This window comes from Vulpes lagopus, chromosome 13 (genome assembly GCF_018345385.1).
Source record: "Vulpes lagopus strain Blue_001 chromosome 13, ASM1834538v1, whole genome shotgun sequence".
NCBI lineage: Eukaryota > Metazoa > Chordata > Mammalia > Carnivora > Canidae > Vulpes > Vulpes lagopus.
Window position 1 is genome coordinate 6,546,344 of NC_054836.1, and position 20,845 is coordinate 6,567,188.

The following is a 20,845-nucleotide window of genomic DNA, read 5'->3' on the forward strand; positions in this document are numbered from 1 at the left end:
CTTCTTGGTATAGATCCAAAAGAACTGAAAACAAGATATCAAAGAGATATTGTCACACCCATGTTCATTGCAGCAGCATTCACAATAGGTGAGAGATAGAAATAACCCAAGTGTCTATTGATGGATAAATGGATAAAGAAAATGCTGTCTCTACATACTTTAGAATATTATTCTGCATTAAAACAAAAAGGAAATCATGTTACACACTACCATATGGATGAACCTAGGGGACATTATGCTAAGTAAAATAAGCCAGTCACAAAAGACAAATACTGTATAATTTCACTCATATGAGGAACCTGGAGTAGTCAAACACATAGACACAGAAGATAGAAAGTAGTTACTGGGGGCCGGGGAGAAGGGGAAATGTGGTATTTGTTCAATGAGTATAGAGTTTCAGTTGTGCAAGATGAAAAGGTCTAGAGATCTGTTGCACAAGAGTATGCATATAGTTAATGCTAATGTACTTTTGTTTAAGGTAGTAGATTTCATTATGTTTTTGCATTATGTTTTTTCATTATGTTTCTTACCACAACAAAAAAAATGTTATTTACTGTAGGATAAAAAATATCAAATGGCTAGGAATAAACCCAACAAAAGATGTGCAAGACCTCTGCACTAAAGATTGTTAAACACTGGTGAGAGAGATTGAAGAAGAGATTTTGAGAATTACTAGGGTGCTGTAACAATAAAGACAGGAGAGACAAATAGACTGATCAATGAGACAGAATAGAGAATCCAGAAATAGACCCACACATATTCAGTCACAAGATTTACAACAAAGGCTCCACTGAAAATCAGTGGGGAAAAGATGGCTTTTTTTTTTTTCAATAAATGGTACTGGAGCAATTAGATAGATATGGAGAAAAAAATGAACTTTGTCCTCTACTCAGTACCATACACAAAAGTTAGTAGTTGGTAGAGCATAGATCCAAATGTGAAAGATCAAATAGCAAAGTTCCTGGAAGAAAACATAGGAGATATCTTCATGACCTTGGGGCCATGCAAAACTGTCTCAAACAGCACAGAGAAATACTAACCATAAAAGAGCAGAGTGATACACAGGGCTACATTAAAATAAGACCTTGTAAAAGTTGTCATTCAGAAAGTGAGTAGGTAAGTCATTGACTAGAAAAAAATCTTCAAAGTACATCTAATAAAGAATTTGATTTTTTTTTAAGGGCAGAGGAGTTAACAGGTACTTTACAAAAAGAGGATATCCAGATGGCCAAAGATCATATGAAAAGGGCCTCAACACTATTCATCAGAGAAGTGCAGTCAGAACCGGACTGAGACACCAAAATACATCCACCAGAACGGCAAACACGGAAAGAACAGGAGAACCAAGTCTTGGGAAGATGTGGAACCTGAATTCTCACATTTCCGGTGGAAGTATGAATTTGCTCAGTCACTTTGGACAACTATTGGACAGTGTCTACGTTAAACCTAAACATGGTCTACTCTATGACCCAGCAATTACCCTAGTAGATATTTATCTGAAAGCAATGAAATATGTGCGCTCCCCAAAAGTCATACAAGAATATTTACAGCAGCAGTGGGATACAACACAGCAGTAAGAAAGAACCCAGTTAAAAAAAAAAAAAAGAAAAGAAAGAACCCAGTTACCAGGCCACATGGCATGGATGAATTCATAGATACTTTATTGAATGAAAGAAGAAAAAAATTAGAATAGACACTGTTTGACACCATTTATGTGAAGTTAATGTAAAACTGGTAAAGATCAGAATCATAGTTAGCTCAGGGGGCGGGAGAAAGTTAGTATCTACTAGGAAAAGGCCTGAGGAAACTTTCTGGTGAGATGGACATGTCCTATATCTTCATTTGGATGTGTAAAAATTCATAGAACTCTATTTGATATTTGTGTAATTACTTTAAAAAGCATACATTAATTTACTTACAGAAAGTATTATTTATTTATTTATTTGTTTGTTTGTTTATTTATTTATTTAAGGGGGAGAGGGAGAGTGCAGGTGCACCAGTGGTGGGGGAGGGGCAGAGGAGAGAGAGAATCCTAAGCAGGCTCCGTCCTCAGCACAGAGCCCAACTCCAGGCTCAATCTCATGACCCTGAGATCATGACCTGAGCCGAAACCAAGAGCTGAGGCTTAACCGACTGAGCCACTCAGGGGCTCCAGAATAGTTTAATTCTTTTAAAAGAGGAAAGGGGTTCAACACCAGAGAAAGGTAGAAAGAAAGGTAGAAAAAAAGATAGCTTCCCTCCAGGTCATGGGAACAGCGATCTTTAGTCCAATAGAAGGCACGGGGGAAAGTGATGGGGTTATTTGGTGTATCATGGGCAGTACAAACTCGGTCCGACCCTGCTCTGAGGGACCCCTGGTCTGTGCCATCCCATCCCGTGCTGGAACCCAGGGATTCAGCCTGGACAGGAAGCATCTCATGATGGATGATCAAGCCCCAGATTCCTGGCTATTGAGCACTTCCCAGCATGACAAGGCCTCTGCGGCTGCTTCTCTCACACACTGGCTCAAGTTCAGGTGCAAACATTTCCATGGTACTCCCCGGGGTGACCCCACCCTCCATCCTGAGGCTTGCTTGAATATAGGTCACAGCAGGATGGAGTCAGCAGGTTTGGTCAGAGAGGCACCCGGATTAGGGGGAGGCCCTGGGTGGCATCCTGCATCCTCTCCCTGGGGTTCCAGGCCAGGGCTATTCAAAGTGTGGCCTGTGACTGGAGTCTGTCCACTGATAGTCACCCATGGTGATACAGCGTGGGAATCGAGAGTGGGCACCCAAAAACTTTAATAGCTTTTATAGTACTCTTAGGCTTACCAAATTTACACGATAGAATTGGGGCTTGTATGTTCTATAGCTTTTTTTGGTTTTTGTTTCATTTTTCTAATTTGTTTTGTATTTTTGTATTTTACAAAAACATAGGGCTGTGATGATTTGGAAGTCTTTACAAAGAGAAACTGGTCTTTCATCACAAGTAGCTTGAGGAGCATTTTCTTACATGTTGAAAGGGTGTGACCTAACAGAACATATGGAAGAGCTCAGGTTGGGTCTCTGGTAAGTCAAGGGCTGCTGCCGCCTGCACTGGCCATTTTTAGAGACATTGAGCAAAACAGCCTAATTGAAGTTTCCATAGTTACCAGCCACCACCAAGGAGAACACGAGCAGATCTTAAAGAGATAAAGCAGGCATGGGTGGACGTCAGAAAAAGTGGGAAGGAGGAGTCTGGGCCAGAGAGGGTGGCCACTACTCTGCAGAGCTGGAGCTCTTAGCTGTTGTCTCCATCCCTGGCCGGATGCCCTGGGGCCCAGTGATGGCACATCATCCACTGCAGGTTTCCATAGAGGCCTCTGAGGTGTCTGACAAGAGGCCTTTGGCACAGTTGGTAGGATGGGTTATCCTTCAGGGGTCCCACCCTGGCCCTGTCCCAGTGCCAGCTCCAGGAGAGTCACCTCTCTCCACCAACAACCCACTCTCTCTGGGCCTCTATCCCAAACAGAGCTGGCAACAAGGGGAAGATGGCAGGAAGTTTCCTACACCAGCTGCACCCCGTTTCCTGCTCAAGCGTGGGATTAGGACTTAAGGAGAGCCTCTGTTTCACTGCTGTTGCTTGGGGTCAGTGCCAAAGACCAACCTCACACACTCATTCACTTGCTCAGGACATCATTCATGCACTCAACAGACATTTCTAGAGTCCTTGCTTGGGGCCAGGCACTGTTCCAGATGCTGAAGATAGAGCAGAACCCAACCAGAGAAAGTCCCTGTCTTCAGGGAGCTTGTGTTGTAATGGGAGAGGCAGACCGGAAAGTCACAAATGTGAACTACGGTGTCGGGGAAGGTACGCCCCATTGGCCTCAGGGTGTGCCTGGGCGCAGGAAGGGCTGTGGTGACGGTGGAACATTCACACACAGCCTTTTAGTGCTTGCGGGGATCTGAAGGGTGAAAACACAGCCATAGAGAGAAGGCTCTTGGTACCCATTTGGTTTCAGGCATGACGTGGTTTTCCACCTGCCATGTCAAGGCAGGTGTCGTCCTCTTACAAAGTGGCAGAAAGGATGTGGTTTGTGATTCCACCCAGGAGCCCTGAGATAGGAAGTTCGAAGCCAAGAGAAGGACCTGGATGGCCTTAGGAAAATATTTGGATGATGTGAATTAAGAAACAGTCCCGCCTCAGAATTACAGGGTCATAAATCATTTTGGGGAAGAAATGGGCCAGGGGACGGGAGACTTGGGACGTGAGTTTACCATCTCTCCAGAAGCCCTTGGTGGAATTACAGCCTCGTAACTCACTGGGGCCCGCTCTTTCGTCCAGCCTGGCCTGAGCTCTTACTCGGGGCCCCCAGGAAAGCCACTCAGGAGGTCAAAGATGGGAGATTCCCTTGGTGGAGGCTTTAAGCAGGCCCCTTACGCTCTCTGGGGAACGTGAGGGGTGCTGGGTGAGGGTCTGTCAAAGTGAGTTCCAAGGAACAGAGACTGAAGAGGCCAACTGAAGAGCTACAGGACCCAAACACCAAGCGGAAGGGGTTCTGTGGGGTTCTGTGGGGGTGGGGGACAAGTGACATTCTACCAGGTGCTTGGAAGCACATGCCAGGCCCCTGGATCCCTACTTGGACGAGGTGAGTGCCCCCCGGCGTCTCCTTCGTCGGGGCCAGGGCTGCCATTGGCCCTTCTACCAATGGCGACCACCGGCCTCTCCTCAGGGAGCAAGCATGCCGCAGGGCCGCAGGGGAGCTCGCGGGCTGAGGGGGCGCCCAGACCGTCCTCCAGCTGAGAAGCCGTGCCCATGGGAGGAGGACGGGGAGCTGCCAGGAGGCCTACCCTCCCCTGGCCCCAGTTGCAGCGTCTGTCACATCCAGGGTCTAAAAAAGTGGGGGTCGCACCAGAAGCAGGTTTCGAGGGCAAGTCCGAGAGGCAGCGTTAAAAATAGCTCCTTTTGAAAGGGGAACCCTCCTGCACTGTTGGTGGGAATGTGAACTGGTGCAGCCACTCTGGAAAACTGTGTGGAGGTTCCTCAAAGAGTTAAAAATAGACCTGCCCTACGACCCAGCGATTGCACTGCTGGGGATTTACCCCAAAGATACAGATGCAGTGAAACGCCGGGACACCTGCACCCCGATATTTATAGCAACAATGTCCACAATAGCCAAACTGTGGAAGGAGCCTCGGTGTCCATCGAAAGATGATGGATAAAGAAGATGTGGTTTATGTATACAATGGAATATTCCTCAGCCATTAGAAACGACAAATACCCACCATTTGCTTCAATGTGGATGGACCTGGAGGGTATTATGCTGAGTGAAGTAAGTCAGTAGGAGAAGGACAAACAGTGTATGTTCTCATTCATTTGGGGAATATGAATAATAGTGAAAGGGAATATAAAGGAAGGGAAAAGAAATGTTGGGAAATATCAGGAAGGGAGACAGAACATGAAGACTCCTAACTCGGGGAAGTGAACTAGGGGTGGGGGAAGGGGAGGAGGGCGGGGGGTGGGGGTGACTGGGTGATGGGCACTGAGGGGGGCACTTGACGGGATGAGCACTGGGTGTTATGCTACATGTTGGCAAATTGAACACCAAAAAAAAAAATAAATTTATAAAAAAAAATAAAACCTTAAAAAAATAGCTCCCTTTCCTGAGGTGTGCTACACTGCGTCAGACATTGTGCACAGTCGCACTTCGCTGCCACAACGGTCTCACAGGTTATTGCCATTTCACAGATGAGGCGAGTGAGGCAGAGAGACAGATGGCCAAGGTCACACGAGGCCCACAGTGAAGCACGGTATCGGAGATCTGGGCCCCGCTGGTCGGTAGCTGTGGTGACCCCACCAGGGGGCCCGCGAGTGTCTCATCCCCGGGGATGGTGGCTCCTAAATGTGTCAGAAGTTGCCACTCAAAGTCTGTCCTTCCCCCCCTGCTTCGGGTCACGGTGGCAGCCCAATACCCATCCTCGCTCGTTGTTCCCTGCAACATCCTTTGTATTTCCGACGCTGTGGTGAAAATCGGTCAAGCCATCAGCGGGAGGCAGAGGGGCTTTGTTTAATGTGTTATGACGTAGCACACTCGGTGGGAGCGTGGGCGTTAGAGGCAGAGAAACCTTGGCTCCCGCGTCAGCTCCGTTAGCTCTGTTGCTCGCCTTGGCGTGAGCCTCGGTGTCCTCATCTATAAAATGAGTCTAGTAGGTCACTACCACCTAAGGCTGGATCCTGAGAGTTGAATGAATGATTCCACTTTACGAAATCATCTCTTGTGGAAGTCTTTGTGCCCTGGGAAGTGACGACCCTCTGTCATAGGGCATTGAATCAGGGTCGCAGCCCTACCGACTCTCGTGTTTTCTTCTTTATCTACTCTAAGTAGATATCTTATCAGTACTACATTTCTTAAAGGATCTAATTTTTTCTTTCTTTCTTTCTTTCTTTCTTTCTTTCTTTCTTTCTTTCTTTCTTTCTTTTTCTTTCTTTCTTCTTTCTTTCTTTTTTTTTTTTTGTTGTTGACAGGACACAGAAGACTACAGGTCATTTAGAAACCTTGTCTTCAGGATCAGTTTGGTTTTGTTACGCAGTCTTCTGGAAGTACTTGCTCCTGTGCTCTAGTACTTTATAGAGGATAGTGGGCATTTATCTTACTATATGTGTCCAGGGTTCAGTTCAGAATAGAAGAAATGCAAACCTTGGCCTGTTAACTGAGATGAGGAGGCATAAAGAAGGTAAAATTCTTAGGGAATCAAATAATCAAGTACATATCAGCACTGATCTGTTGAAATCAAGTGCTGAGTGGTGCCTTATAGACCATTAGAGTTTGCAGCCACCCGGGATAAGGTGCTAATTGGCGTGCAGGAGAAAGACGGAAGGTGGTGCGCAGGTTACATTAGCAGCAACTTTGCCTCTCTCTCTCTCTCTCTCTCTTTCATGAATAAAAAAAATAAAATCTTAAAAAAAATTAGTATCAAGTCCCTCTGAAAAGTCACCCGTGAATCGGGTGCGTCACGGAGCCAGTATGCGAGCCCAGCCCTCACCACATCGGAGGCTGGGAATCAGTTTGATGTGCTTCCCTTGCTCACCCAGGTCACAACTCTCAAGGTAGAATAAGATTCGGTTTTGTGGAGAATCATGGAAAGGAGCCAGTGATTGGAGTGATCCAACAGTGGAGACATAGAAGGCAGGTGAGGGCTTGCAAACAAGAAAATACTTTTTTTAAAAAAAAAAAGATTTTATTTATTTATTCATGACAGAGAGAGAGAGAGAGAGAGAGAGAGAGAGAGAGAGAGGCAGAGACACAGGCAGAGGGAGAAGCAGGCTCCATGCAGGGAGCCCGACGTGGGACTCGATCCCGGGTCTCCAGGATCACACCCTGGGCTGAAGGCAGGAGCTAAACCACTGAGCCACCCAGGGATCCCCAAGAAAATACTTCTTGAAATGACTTTAATCTTGGTTTTATAGAATTATTAAGGCTTTTAAAGGACTTGGGATTGTGCTGCAGACTTCCTTATGCTCTGCCTTGTACCCTCTTGACCACATTTCAACTCTAGCTGTCACCAGAGCAATGAGGGGGCGGGCACAGCACCTGCGGGAGGGCCAGACTCTGCGTCCACCTTGCCTTCTCCCTGGGTGCTCCCTCAGGGGTCACTGGGGTGCCCGGGTTGGGGGGGGACCCACATGGCCATCCCTACAGCCTTGCAAACCTAGGAGTTGGTGGGAGCCAGCAGCCCGTGTTGCGACCTTTGAGCAGTGGGGAATGGGAGCCCAGGGACACATGCTGAGAGGACACTGTCCTGTTCTGAGGGGCCAAGGGAGACGGAGTCCTGCTGCCCACAGTGGGGACTCACTCGGTAACACACCCTTCAGTTGGCTTGTCCTCATTCCTCTGCCTCTACTTCTGTTCCTCAGGACCACTTCCCCAAGTCAGCCACTTGCTCACAAGCCCTTGTCTCCAGCTCTGCTTTGGGGGGAAACTGAGGCACTCATCATCTTTTTTTGTTCTTCATTTCTATACTTTATTGGGAAGCTTTTTTTTTTTAAGATTTTATTTATTCATGAGAGACAAAGAGACAGAAAGAGAGAGAAAGAGAGAGAGAGAGAGACAGGCAGAGGGAGAAGCAGGCTCCATCCAGGGAGCCCTGTGTGGGACTCGACCCTGGGTCTCCAGGATCAGGCCCTGGGCTGAAGGTGGCACTAAATTGCTGAGCCCCCCGGGCTGCCTCTATTGGGAAGCTTTTACCTCTACTTGTATTTCAGGGCTTGGGCAGTTGTAAGAGCCTTGCACTGACTTGATCATTTATTTCACGGAGATTTTTAGAGTGGCTACCATACGCTGCCCACGAGCTGGGGCCAGAGAGAGAACATGTGCGATTCTTCCTATAGAAGGCTGCCACTCAGTGCCAAAAGCTGCCATCCACTAAAACTTCACGAGATGTCGGGACTTGCTCCAAGTGCTTTGTGATCCTTGCCTCACTCGATCCCCTGTGAGGAAGGTGTTATTTTTCCCATCCTTACAGATTAGAAAGTTGACATTTGGAGCCAGTTAGGAAACTACTGAGGGTTCACACAGCTGGGCAATGGTGGCCTGGGTCTGTCATCATTACTCTATGTAGATAATGTGTTCAGGCTGCAAAGGGGGCGGGGGGTTAGGAAATTAGTTTTGGAGATTGCAGTCACACAGCTCTGAGTGAGTGGCTTATTAGCCTGTGTTACCCCAGAGTCATACACTACAGAGGAAGAAGGAATGAGAAGCAGTGTGGAGGTGGGGGTGGTGCAGGCTGGCTCTCAAGGGGATCTGGTCCTTTTAGTGCAGGAAACAGGATGTGCTCCTGGTGAATGGACGGAGAGTCCATCGTAGTATCCTAGTGACCAGCAGCTTCCCCTCCATGACCCCTCTGCTTCCTGTCTCCCCAGGCCCTGCCTTGGCACCCATTAGAGTCAGATAGGCTTAACCAGGAGGTGGCTGGGGACTGGGAAGATGGGGAAGCGTGGCCCAGGTCTGTGGTCCAATGTGGAACATGGGCAAGAAGGACCCCTCTTCAGTTGGGGGGTGTGAGTTCCTCCCCTGCCTCCGTTTTAGAGGAGCTGAAAATGCTGCTGAGAAGAGTCAGCATCTGAGTGTGGATGGGTCTTTCTAGGCCTCATGAGACCTTGTTGTTTGTGGCCTCCCAAGGGGGGGCTGCCATCTTGAGGAGGACTTGTGCTGAGAGCATGGTCTGTGCCCCTAGTAAGGATGAGCTCTTGGCTTTCCCGGGAGTTGACCATTGATCAAAATCCAAGTATATAGAAAACTGTAGGCTATGTTTTAAAACGACCTTGGTGGGGGTGCCTGGGTGGCTCAGTAGGGTTAACATCTGACTCTTGACTTTGGTTCAGGTCATGATCCTCAGGGTTGTGAGATGGAGCCCTGTGTGGGTCTCTGTGCTGGGAGTCAAACCTGCTTAAGATTCTCTCTCTCCTGGGCACCTGGGTGGCTCAGTGCCTGAGCGTCTGCCTTGGGCTCAGGGCGTGATCCCAGGTTTTGGGATCGAGTCCCACATTGGGCTCCCTGCAGGGATCCTGCTTCTCCCTCTGCCTGCATCTCTGTGTCTCTCTGTGGGTCTCTCATGAATAAATAACATCTTTTAAAAAAAAAAAAAAAAAGATTCTCTCTTTTCCTCTCCCTTTGCGCCCCCACTCACCCCTGTGGAATGCTCTCTCTCTAAAAAAAAAAAAAACAAAATAAATAAATAAAACCACCTTGGCTGAATTCGTCCTTAAAAGGCAAAATAGCTTCTCCTTAGGGCAGTGTGTGGTGTGAGTGCCATGACCTCTAGCTGAGGCTGGAGACCTCTCACCACCGCGGGTGTCTGGGTGCACACTGGGCAGAAATCTCCCAGCACAGAGGTGGCTAAAGGCAGTCCTTTCTGATCTTCTTACTCCTCATGTCTCTCTCCAGGGAGCCTCCCTCCCCTCCCCTCCCTTTTTTTCCTGTTCTCTATAGATTTACTCCTTCTTTCTTCCCCCTTTCCCCCTAGTCTGAAATCCAGCTCAGGAAAATTAGGAACATCTACAAAATGAGTCACATTGACTGTAATTAGCTAATAATGTCTTTTAAAAAAAGCCTGAGGTCAAAAGAATAATTGTCTGTGGGTGGAAGGTGAGATTTCATGTATTATCTATCGGTTAAGGGACTACCTACCGGTCAGGTTAAACTTCCAGTTCCCCATAATAATTGGGATAATCTGTTATGCCCTCCCCACCACAGTGACTTAACCCAGCAAAGATTTAGTTTCCACTCATGCAGGGTCATCTGGTGTCTCTGCTCTGCGTTGTCACTGTCCTCACTGTCCAGGCTGATGGAGCACTGCAGGTGGCACATCACGAGTGCTCGAATGCATCGGCAAGTGGCTTGGCTGGCCTGCCTTAATTGGGATGGGAAGCCGCCTTGCTCATTCAGGGAGTGCAGGGGCCGATTGTTGAACAGTGACTCGATCTACCCGCCAGCCCGACTCACAACCCGACCGCGTACACCTGCCTCGGCTTTAGCACATACCCCCGCCCCCTGCAGCCCTGCGGGTTGGGGGCAGTGTTCAAGTGGGAATTTTGTTAAAAGAAAAGCAGCACAGGTTTGGAGAATGGGATTGGGGTGGAAGCGATCTGCCCTGCCCCCACTTATCCTGCACAGCCAGCAGCAGCTTTCCCAGCCGTGGGAGAGGTTTTGACTGCAGTGCCTGGCTCCCAACAACCTGCAAAAGATAGCCACTGGCTGCGAGTCCAGGAATTCGTTTCCTAGAGATAAAATATTCATGGGAGGGGATGGGGCTTGATATGGAAGAAAATGGAGGCGTATTAGTTGGGTGGGGAGATGAGCCAGCAACTGACTTTGTGGCCAACTGCTTTCTCCCAGCTTACTGTTCACGTTCCTCCCGCTACCCATTTATAATTTACTGAACGCTCCCTCTGTGCTGGACATTTGTTAAGCTTGGGTAACATCAGTTCAACTGATAACATCTCTGCCTTCCAGAATCTCACAGGCTAACAATCAAAATACATTCATGTCCCTTCTCATAAGATATTTACTTTCTGTCAATGAATAAATAGGGCATCGGTTAGAGCATGAATTGTGTCCCCTCAAATTCAATTCTAACTCTCAATGTGACTGAATTCAGGGATTGGGTCGTTAGGGAGGTAATTAATGTTACATGAGGCCCTAAAGGTGGGGCCTTAACCTGGTAGGACCGGTGTCCTTATGAAAAGAGAGAGCAGAGAGCTCTCCCCATGCGCGCACGGAATAAAGACCATGTGAGGACACAGGAGGCAGTTCTATGCAAGCCTGAAAGAGGGCTCTCCCCAGAAACTAATGCTGGCCCCTGGATCTTGGACTTCCAGCCTTTAGAACCATGAGGAAACAAATGCGTTGTTCAAGCCTCCCCAGCCTGGTCTTCTGTTCCAGCGGCCTGAGCTAACTAATATGGCATCCATTCTAAAGTTGGACTCAGGCCTCGGCCAGATACACTCTTTTGTTTGTACCATATCATTTTTTTAAAAAAGATTCTATTTATTTATTCATGAGAGACACAGAGACACAGGCAGAGGGAGAAGCAGGCTCCCTGCAGGTAGCCCAACGTGGGACTCCATCCCAGGACCCTGGGATCACGCCCTGAAGCTCAACCACTGAACCACTCAGGTTCATTTTTATCATTTTTAGACTAATTAATAAATCACACTGTATGCAAGTGTGACCCTTCGTGGTACTCAGGATCCTTTCAATTTTGTTCTCTAAGTCGGCCTTCTGCACGACCTCCTGGGTTTCTTTCTTTTCTTTCTTTCTTTCTTTCTTTCTTTCTTTCTTTCTTTCTTTCCTTCTTTCCTTCTTTCTTTCTTCTTTCTTTCTTTTTTTTTTTTTAAGATTTATTTATTTATTTATTTATTTATTTATTTATTTATTTATTCATGATAGACAGAGAGGCAGAGACACAGGCAGAGGGAGAAGCAGGCTCCATGCCAGGAGCCCGACGCAGGACTCGATCCCGGGACTCCAGGATTGTGCCCTGGGCCAAAGGCAGGCGCCAAACCGCTGAGACACTCAGGGATCCCTCTCCTGGGTTTCATAGAGCATTTAGAAGCATGTTCAGGTCTTGGAGAAGAAAACTGAATCACAGAGAAGCCATCTGCCCAAGGTCATGGTGGCTGATGGTGGTACTGCCTGACATCACACAGGTAAAGGAGCCTGCGGACGGACAAGAACTTGATTGTGGGTGGAATCTGATTTGAACTTTCGGACCGAGACCATCGTCCCCACCACAGCCTGCCTCATCATTTAGGAAAAGAGAAAACATACTTTCCCTGTCTGTTGGAACTACTGGAAAAGAGCTACCACTCTGATCTGAGCCCATCAGTTTGTTGGGTCTGGGGTCACTAATCCCCACTTTCCCTCTTGGGTGCCATTCGTTCCCTTGTTGTCCCAAGGTTGATGTGCTCCCTGGTCATTGGCTGTAGGACGTGTCTCCCAGAGGTGGTGGTGTCTCGGTGTCACTGCGGAGCTGTGTCTACCCTTTAGCGGCTGCCTCTCATCTCAGGAGGGCTCTCTTCTGGAAGGTGTGGGACAAGACAGGACTCACAGACTTGGCACCAAGTCACCTCCTGCCCTTTCTCTCTGGCCCCCAGAGTTCCCATCTTGGTGGACTCCTTCCATTTACACTCTGGGGGCTCTGCTTTGAAGGCTGGGGGAACCCCAGCATGGGGGTGGAGGGAGGGCAGGACTTGCTGTTGGCTGCTTGTCTGTCCGTCTTCTCCCTACCCTGTTTCCTGCCCTTCTTCCTCACTTACACTCTGTCTTCTCCCTACCCTGTTTCCTGCCCTTCTTCCTCACTTACGCTCTCCACTTTGGTGTTTCTGTCTCTCCTTTCTTATCCTGCTTCCCTCTCATGGATTTCACTTCAAATTATACAGATGTTGGAGACATGGAGCTCAACCTTCTCTGGCTGCTGATCTGAGGCTCGGAGAGACAAAAGGATCCATGGGAGGGCAGCCAGTTGAATGCAGAGGATGATGCAGAGTTTCTGGGCCCAGACCTGATTGTGCACGGCCCACTTTGCCCTGGAGGCCAGTCTGGACTACGGATGGACACTGGTGGCAGGTGGACAGCTGTCTGCTTCCCTGCTCCCTGCCTCCACCGCCACATTTCCCTTTCTTGTTCTCTCCCTATCCTACTCCTATGCCAGAAGCACAATTGGGTTCAAGATTTCTACCCTCTGTTAAAATGCTGGGGGTGGGCTAGACTGATGAGATCACTTATACTGAGGTGTGGCTTGCCAAGAAGACTCACAACAGGGATGGCAATTCGTGCCCTTGCCGGCACCAACTCCAGCAAGCTGGAGGGCTGTGTCGAGGAGGATTCAGAGGTTGATCTGGCTTCATGTGGAAGGGATGTCTGCTGACAGTGCTGGCTGGTAGCATGCTTGCTGTCCCTATCTGGGGGCGTTATCGCCTCCTGAGACACCTGCTTTGTAACTGAAGACAGAGCCGTAATTAAGAGAATGTTTAGATACCATGTGGCTGGAGAGACAAGTTGCCCCACCTGTACGTGGTGGAGGCTTACCTGTGGCCAACCTTCCCCTCTGCCTGCTTCCAGCCAGACGCTTGAGAAAAGACCAAAATCCCAAAACTGCATTTTTATTATTTTTTAATAAACTTTATTCTATATTACAAATAGGTTTTTTTTTTGTTCTGAACTGCAAAATAGGAATGCCTTATATTTACATACACAGGTATACAATTAATTATAACAAAGGTACAGAAGCTTGCCTTTACCAAGTTACAACTGGGCTCCAATTTAAATAGCATAGGTTTCCTTTTTAAAAACTTTATTTTTTTTAAATCCTTTTTTTCTTAATCTTACTAGGATACTCTTTTTTAAAAATCAAAACCAGAAGACCCTCTTCCTCTAATCGATTCCATCCACCTATCTTTGAGGCTCATTATAACACTGTTGTCTAAAGATATGTTTTGCTTTGTTCTAACAAAGTGTCAGTGTTCAAGGTGGGAACTTTATGGAAGCGAAACTGGGGTGGAGCTGGAAGGGGGTGACCGGAGCAGGACCCACCTGCCCTACCCCCTTCAGCGGCCTCTCTCCAAGACTTGAAGGCCTCTGCTGTTCCTCAAACCACCCACTCATCCTACCCTGTTTCTCCTCTTCCCTCTAGTCTTTGACTTGACTCTGGGTCATGTGATCAGGCCAGCTTCCCCCCTCTGCCCGGGCTCACAGCTCACTCATGAGCAGGTCTCTGTTGGTGGTACCCTGGCATTGCTGGTTACTATGGTAACTACTCGGCAGGACCCTGATGGAAGAGACGGGCTGGTCCTTACCGGCTAAGGTGGGGAGGAAGCCAGCTACACCCAATCCTTCCTGTCTCTGGGGCCTTGGGGTCTTGTTCTTGGTCGGCATTGCCAACACATGACTAGGCAAGGCCTTCAGGCCTCAGGGACACCAGCCCCAGGCAGGGGGTGATGGAGGGGAGGGTCATCTACTCTAAAACACAAAGTCATTAGTTTCCAAATGGAAACAAGAATCTTTGAGGTAAACTAGCTTTTCTTTTTAAAGAACGGAAGGTTTAACGAGCCAACAGCTGGGGAGAACGCTGGGGAAGGGAGGAGGCAGGACAACACAAGAGACACGTGTCGCATCTTGGTCACAGGCCTGAGCCGCATCCAGGGGTCCTATTGGGTGAGCGGTCTCGCTTGGTGAAGTGTCCTTTGCATTGCTCTTTAACTGTATCCTCTGTTTTGAATTCCACTCTTGGAAGGGAGCTCTTCCAAAATGTGCTTGACTCATAAGATCAAAGATACTAACAAAAGATGTTCTAATTCCTGTTTTAAAAAAAATGGTAGAAGATGAACTGCATAGAACCTGTTGTCTATTTGCCATGAGCGTTTGCACTCTCAGGGGAGGGTGCTTGGTCCCTCCATGGCCCATCCCCAACGGGGTGACCCCTCGGTCTGAGGAAAGCTGGTGGGGGACTGCAGGGGGCTCAGCCACACCAGGGGCGGTCCAGAGAGCCAAGACTGGACAAAGTGAAAGGGGGTAAGGAGGAAGGGGGGTGGGACACACCTGACCAAGAGCATCCCCCACCCCACACCCTGCTCACTATCTCTGCCAATGAAGACAGAAACCTCTTAAATAATTTCATTTAGGGATTTTGTTTCATTCAGCTTTGCTGAGCTGGGGTAGTCACCAGTCTACTCATGGAATTTAATTGGGACTTTGATGAGTATGCATTACTTTTACAACCAAAAAATCCTCTATATTTTATAAAGTTGGATATTCCCCAAATTAAAAAAACAAACAATTTTATCAGGGAGCAAAGACTTGTAGTTTAAAAAAAAAGTTTCTCTTGAAAGTCCAAAACTTTTACTACAGAGATTCCTTTGTGGATGGGGGGTCTTTTTCTAAGTTTTCCAGTGGAGGGCTTTGCCACTCTCAGAGCACCATGAGGATGGAGGCTCATGGTTTCCCAGCCTCTCTCTGGAGCTGTCTCTCCTGTGGCACCTGTTGGGGCGAGGTGGCAGGAGGCAGGAGGGGAAGGCCTGGCATCACAGGCTCCAGCCATCCCAGGTGCCCAGGAAGCACCGAGAATATTAGCAGCCATGGAGGCTGCTTCCCCAGGCACGTCCACATCCGGGGAATATCCTGACCCATTTTTTAACAACAGGGGGAGCCCCCCAGCCCCAGCCCCCAGGCTCTTCTCATCCCTCTCAGGTCACAGGTGAAGAGTTTTGTTTCTCCATTCTAGCAGTTTGGACTTTACACCCACACCTGGGCTCCCTCCTTAATTTCCGACGCTTAACATACACAAACAAAAACCAAATGACCTCAGACCCCAAATAGACAGTTCACATACAGGTTAAAAAAAAAAGGCGGGGCTGCAGGGTCAGGGGCTCTCCGTCACCTGTCCTGGATGCTGACGGGAAGCATGCAGGGCTTACAGGTGGTCCTTGACATGAACTAGGAGCGAGAGGAAAGGCCAGGAAGGAGCCTGGATCCACCTGGGGCAGGGTCTTCTTCCAGGGACTCTGGTACCTGGAGGTTGTTCATGCCTAGACATGCCTCTCAGAGGCCTTTCGGACCCATGCCAGGACCACCTGTTGGGGCGGCCCATTCCTGCAAGGACCGCGGAGGGGGTGTCTCTGGGCCTGCAGAGCCTCCCTGCCTCTTCCCCTCCCTCCTTGCTCTCTGAGAGGTGGGAATGTTTGCTCTTGATTAAGAATAATTCACTTTAACCCTCACGAGGTTAAGTATTTGACTTCACATCCTTGAAGCCCAAAGAATGTCGCCTCATTCCTGAGAATGGAGACAGATGGAAAACAGGGCTTTGCCTGTTAGGTCAAAGCGAGTGGTTGTTTTGGGTTCTGGAAACATCAGCAGGACTTGGCATCTGGGGGGTGGAGGTTGCTTGAGAAATCATTGCTTGTGGCTCCTCTGATGGGGGACCCCCATGGCCCAGGTGGGACTGGGGACCCCCAATCACTCAGGGAGGCAGTGCTGGGAATGGTGGCAGGGGCTTGCCCTGGGAGGGGGGGTGGGTTGTGAGGTCTGAGGCTCCTGTGCCAGGAGGTCCGCAGCCTTGGGGCAGAGCTGCGGGCAATGGGGACAAGGGGGTGCACTTGCCTCTGCGGGGGGAGGGACACTCTCAGAAGCCAGACATGCAAGGGGAACACAAGCAGAGGGCCTCAGACGCGGGGAATGGGGGTACTGGGACACTACCTTGACATTAGCCTAGGGCTGGGGGTGTTGAGAACCAGGCCTGAGTGGCCAAGGTCAGCGGCCTTACCTGTCAGCGGCTCCCACTCCTGCCTGGCACAGCTCTGGACAGTCTGCTTCACTTTGGGATGACTGAAGAGGACTTCTCTCTCTGACCCTAGCCTGGCTCAGGCATCTCGGCCCAACCTGTCCACCCACTGGCTCACAAGAGGGAGGCTCTAGAGCCGACTCTGGGTGTGCATGTCCCAGGGGTTTGAACCTACGTTGGCCTGTGCACACTCAGGCTGTCCTCAGTCCCCGAATTAAAACCACATTGAAAGAAGGCAAGAAAAAGTATTTTCCTGAGGAATTAAGTGACACAGTAGCCATCTGCACTTAGTGGCCCTATTTGCAGGTACCAAGAGAGGCCGGCGTCTCTCCGTACAAGGAGGGACAAAGGATGACAGAGCCCAGCCCTGGGGAGACACCTCTCCTGAGAGGAATGACCTGCCCGCAGTCACCTGTCTCAGCTTCTCTCCATCCGTCCTTTTGAATTCAGGACCCCATAAAGGTGTCCGCCTTCCAGCACCTCGGCGTCAGCCCATCTCCCTCCTACGTTCAAAGTCCCCATCTAACCGAGGTCTGTTTTTCTGACTGTGTGATCTCCCGGCACTGCCTGGACCCTGGTGGTCTCAAGGGCGGGAGGGTGCAGGAGGCGGTTGGAGGGGAAGGTGAGAGAAGATGGGCCTTTCTTCCCTTTCTCTCTGCCTGGGACCCAAGAACCTAGATAAAGATTCCACCTTAAACAGAGTCATGACCCTGCAAATTCATAGTCATGGGGGTGGCCTCGAGGGGACCTTCCTTTCCTGGGGCCAGTTGGTCCAGCTCCCTTCTCTGTGGGGTGCTGGTCTGCATGCCCCCCTCCAGGGGCAGCTCTGGGGGTCTCTGGCTTGCCAGGAGGAGATTGGGGGTCTCCAGGGGATATTCTGGAAAGACCATGGGAGCCAAGGACAGCTTTCCGACAACGCTGCCTTGTCTTTACTTGGAAATGTATCACATGTGCGCATGAATCCAAATGGAAAAAAAATTGTAAAAGGAACAGAGAAAGGAAAGAGAAACAAACAGAAAAGGGAAAGAGAATTTTTGCGGACAAGATGGGTAGCAGCTCCGGGTGGTCCTCTCCTGTTTCTCCAGCCCAAGCAGGCCGCAGAGACTTCAGCAAACAACCTGCCTCCAGGAGGAAGGAGGAGAGCCAGGACACTGTCCTGTCCTCTCTCTTCCCGACATCGAGCTTTCTCTGAGGTGTTTGAAGCTTCTCTTGTGACAAAACCCGGGGCAGGGGCGGGTTGGGGAGGGGGGTTCTGTACCGACGAAGGAACAATAACAATAACAATAATAATCCGGTAAAAAATAAAAGCTTCAGCAGAACCATGATAACAGTCTTCTTTTCTGCCTGCTAATTTGTTTTCCTAACTGTGCAAAACTTAAAAAATAAATCAAACACACTCACTCATACATGCGCTCACACACACACACACACTCCGTTTCCACTCAGCGAATCTGTGTTAAATATGTTTGTGTCTCTCTCCTCCCCAACCCCTCACGTGTGCAAATACATCTTCTGGCCACCGTGCCTCCTCTGCCCACCCGCCCGCTCTCACATGCTTCCTCTCTGGCCAGGGCCCGTGGCTTCCTGGGAGGAAATGAAATGGTCCAGGGCAGAAAGCCCGTGCTTCTTCACCTGGCACTTCATTTGCCAAAACCTTTGGTTATCTTTTCCCCCCACAACGTACATCTTTCCCCCATTCTCCTCTTTCCATTGTTAGCTACTCGTGTTTTGTCCCCGTTTGTCCTCTCCTTCATGCCACATGATGCCCTGCTGTGGGTCACCTCCACCTCCAGGGCAGTCCAGGCCTCCTTCGGCCACTGAGCACCCTGGTTTCCTACTGACCGGTGACTCTTCTTCCACCCACCAGCACTCAGCACAGAAAGCTAGTGTTGAAATATCCTGAAGCTGCAGAATGAATGAGCAAGGATGGAGAAGAGAAACACCTCAGAGTCCCCTCCATAGGACAAGAAATCCTTTCGAGCTCTCTCTGCCTGCTCCTAGAGCAGACACACTCACATGCACACACATGCGCACACACTCACACACACACACACTCATATCCAAAGGGGCCAGAGTTCTTAAAAGTACAGGGTGCTCCATGAACTTTGCTGGAGATGAAGTGGTTCCTTCCCATTTTCACCTGGGGCTCATTGTGAATGGATGACAGAGACTGATGTCTGATGCTCAGGGAGTGAAGGCAAGACCGGAACCCTGACTTGCAACCACACTTTAGGTGATGCTTCTCCTTGTCTCCCAGAGTGGGGTATAATTAGCCAGCAGGACTGCTAAGACAGTCTCTTGCTTATGGTGGGAAACTGGGCCAGATGGCATCTAAAGTCCCTTCAAGATTAAGGTTTCCATGACCCTACATTAGACCGTCTCTTACCACGGCCCCTGCTCACCCGTGTCCGAGCACACGTTTGCCTGACAGGCTGAAATGAGAGATCAGAGATGGAAGGACAGATGGAGAAACAGATGCCAGGGCCGAGGTCCATTGTATGTCTCTTCTCTCATTGTTGGCCAGCTCCTTCCACTTGAGTCCTAGGTCCCTCCTGGACACGGCGAGCTGGGGACTGAGTTTGGCTGGCATTTTGGTTTGTTTCCATGAGGCTGTGCTTGAGCGTGGTTCTCTCCATGATGACTAGGGAGGAGGTGAGGAAGGGCAGTGACCGAAGAGACAGCAGGTGGTGAGGGAGTCATTGCCAAGTAGGTCTGGACAGTCCAGTGACAATGTCTTCTGCATAGCAGTGGCACCAGGCTCTGCAGGGGGCCAGGGCCTCAGCTCTTTGCCCCAAGCTTCTATAGAGTTCTCAGGAAGGGGGGTGGGGACGGAGCCAATAAAGGCGGCTGGAGGTAGAATCTCCTGGATGTACTCTGCATTTTACATTGTCCCCTGATGAGTGCCGAGCAAGGAGGATGCAGGTAGGTGCTTTCTCTAGATAGCATCAAGGATCCGGCAACGGATGAGCCTATGACTATGGACGTGCTTCATTTGCATTTGGGGATGAATGGAAAACAACCGATTCTGCCCAGGGTGGATGCGACCCTCTTTCCCTTTCTCCCCCTCCATGTTACATTTCTGCTGCTATGAGCCAGACTAGAAGGTTAGGAGGGTCTCCACAGTGGAATGCAACCGCTGCTTCTCCTGTCTGGCTTTCCACAGGCAGGGGAGGGGACAGGGCGGGTAGGTCCCTAAGAGCACTTGGAAGGGCTCCAAGAAGACTAGAAGGGGACAAGGCGGCCTCTGAATGCCAACCCAAGAAGTGAGAGGCAGCTTGAAAAGCACCTCTCTACTCCTTCCCCACCCCCTTAATCCCTACTCCACTGGGCTCAGACCCTGGTGGACCCCCTGGAGATAGGCATTTAGGAAGGGAGAGAGCCAGGTGATGTCTTCCCAGTGAAGGTAATACTGAGCTCATTGCCTCTTCCCTAGACCAAGGTTTGGCCCAGTGTGGAAGGTGGAGTAGCAACGCAGGAGCGTCCTCTCTCTCTCCATGGCTCCTCCTCCATCTTTGGGCCCCCTCTGCTGATGCCTGGGAGTCGGCCAGGAAAGAGAGCCCCTCTGATACCTTCTGGCCAGGTCCCCGCGTGAGCCTGGCCATCCTGGACTCACTGAGGGGTGGTGGCTTGGTTGGATCATGTTGGCAGAGCAACTGAGAGAGAAGGGATGCAGGGAGGAGAGAGAGACAGAAAGAGGCGGAGAGAGAGACAGCGCTGTTCAGGGGATGCTGCTGACGCCAGTCGGAACTTGCACTTGGTAAAGATGATAATCTAGACTGAGGCACGGCTTGGTGTGTCCCTCCCCCCAGGGGCCCTGGAAGGACGGTTCTCAGCTGTCTAAGCTCATGAGGGTTATGACTTGTTCTAGTTTGTAGGCCAGTTTCTGCTTTCCGCACTGGTCGTCATGGTCCAGAGGTCCGAGGATCTGTTGAAGGGCCAAGAACGGGGAGGTTACTAGTTTGTGCATACGGGTCTGTGTTCTTAGGGTGTGCACAGACAGGGCGAGTGGGGTCAGGCTTGGAAAGCCACGTGCACACGAAGTTGCACACGTG

At 49.7% G+C, this 20,845-nt stretch overlaps 1 protein-coding gene across 1 annotated transcript in view; it reads right to left on the reverse strand.

Moving 5' to 3' along the window:
- Positions 1–13,613: 13,613 nt before the first annotated feature.
- PLXNA4 (plexin A4) overlaps positions 13,614–20,845 on the reverse strand; it is a 428,345-nt gene continuing 421,113 nt past the window's right edge. Inside the window, exon 32 of the mRNA XM_041727610.1 lies at positions 13,614–20,718. Coding sequence (XP_041583544.1) covers positions 20,623–20,718 — 96 coding nt within the window. The 3' untranslated portion in view covers positions 13,614–20,622. The remainder of the gene's footprint in view (positions 20,719–20,845) is intronic.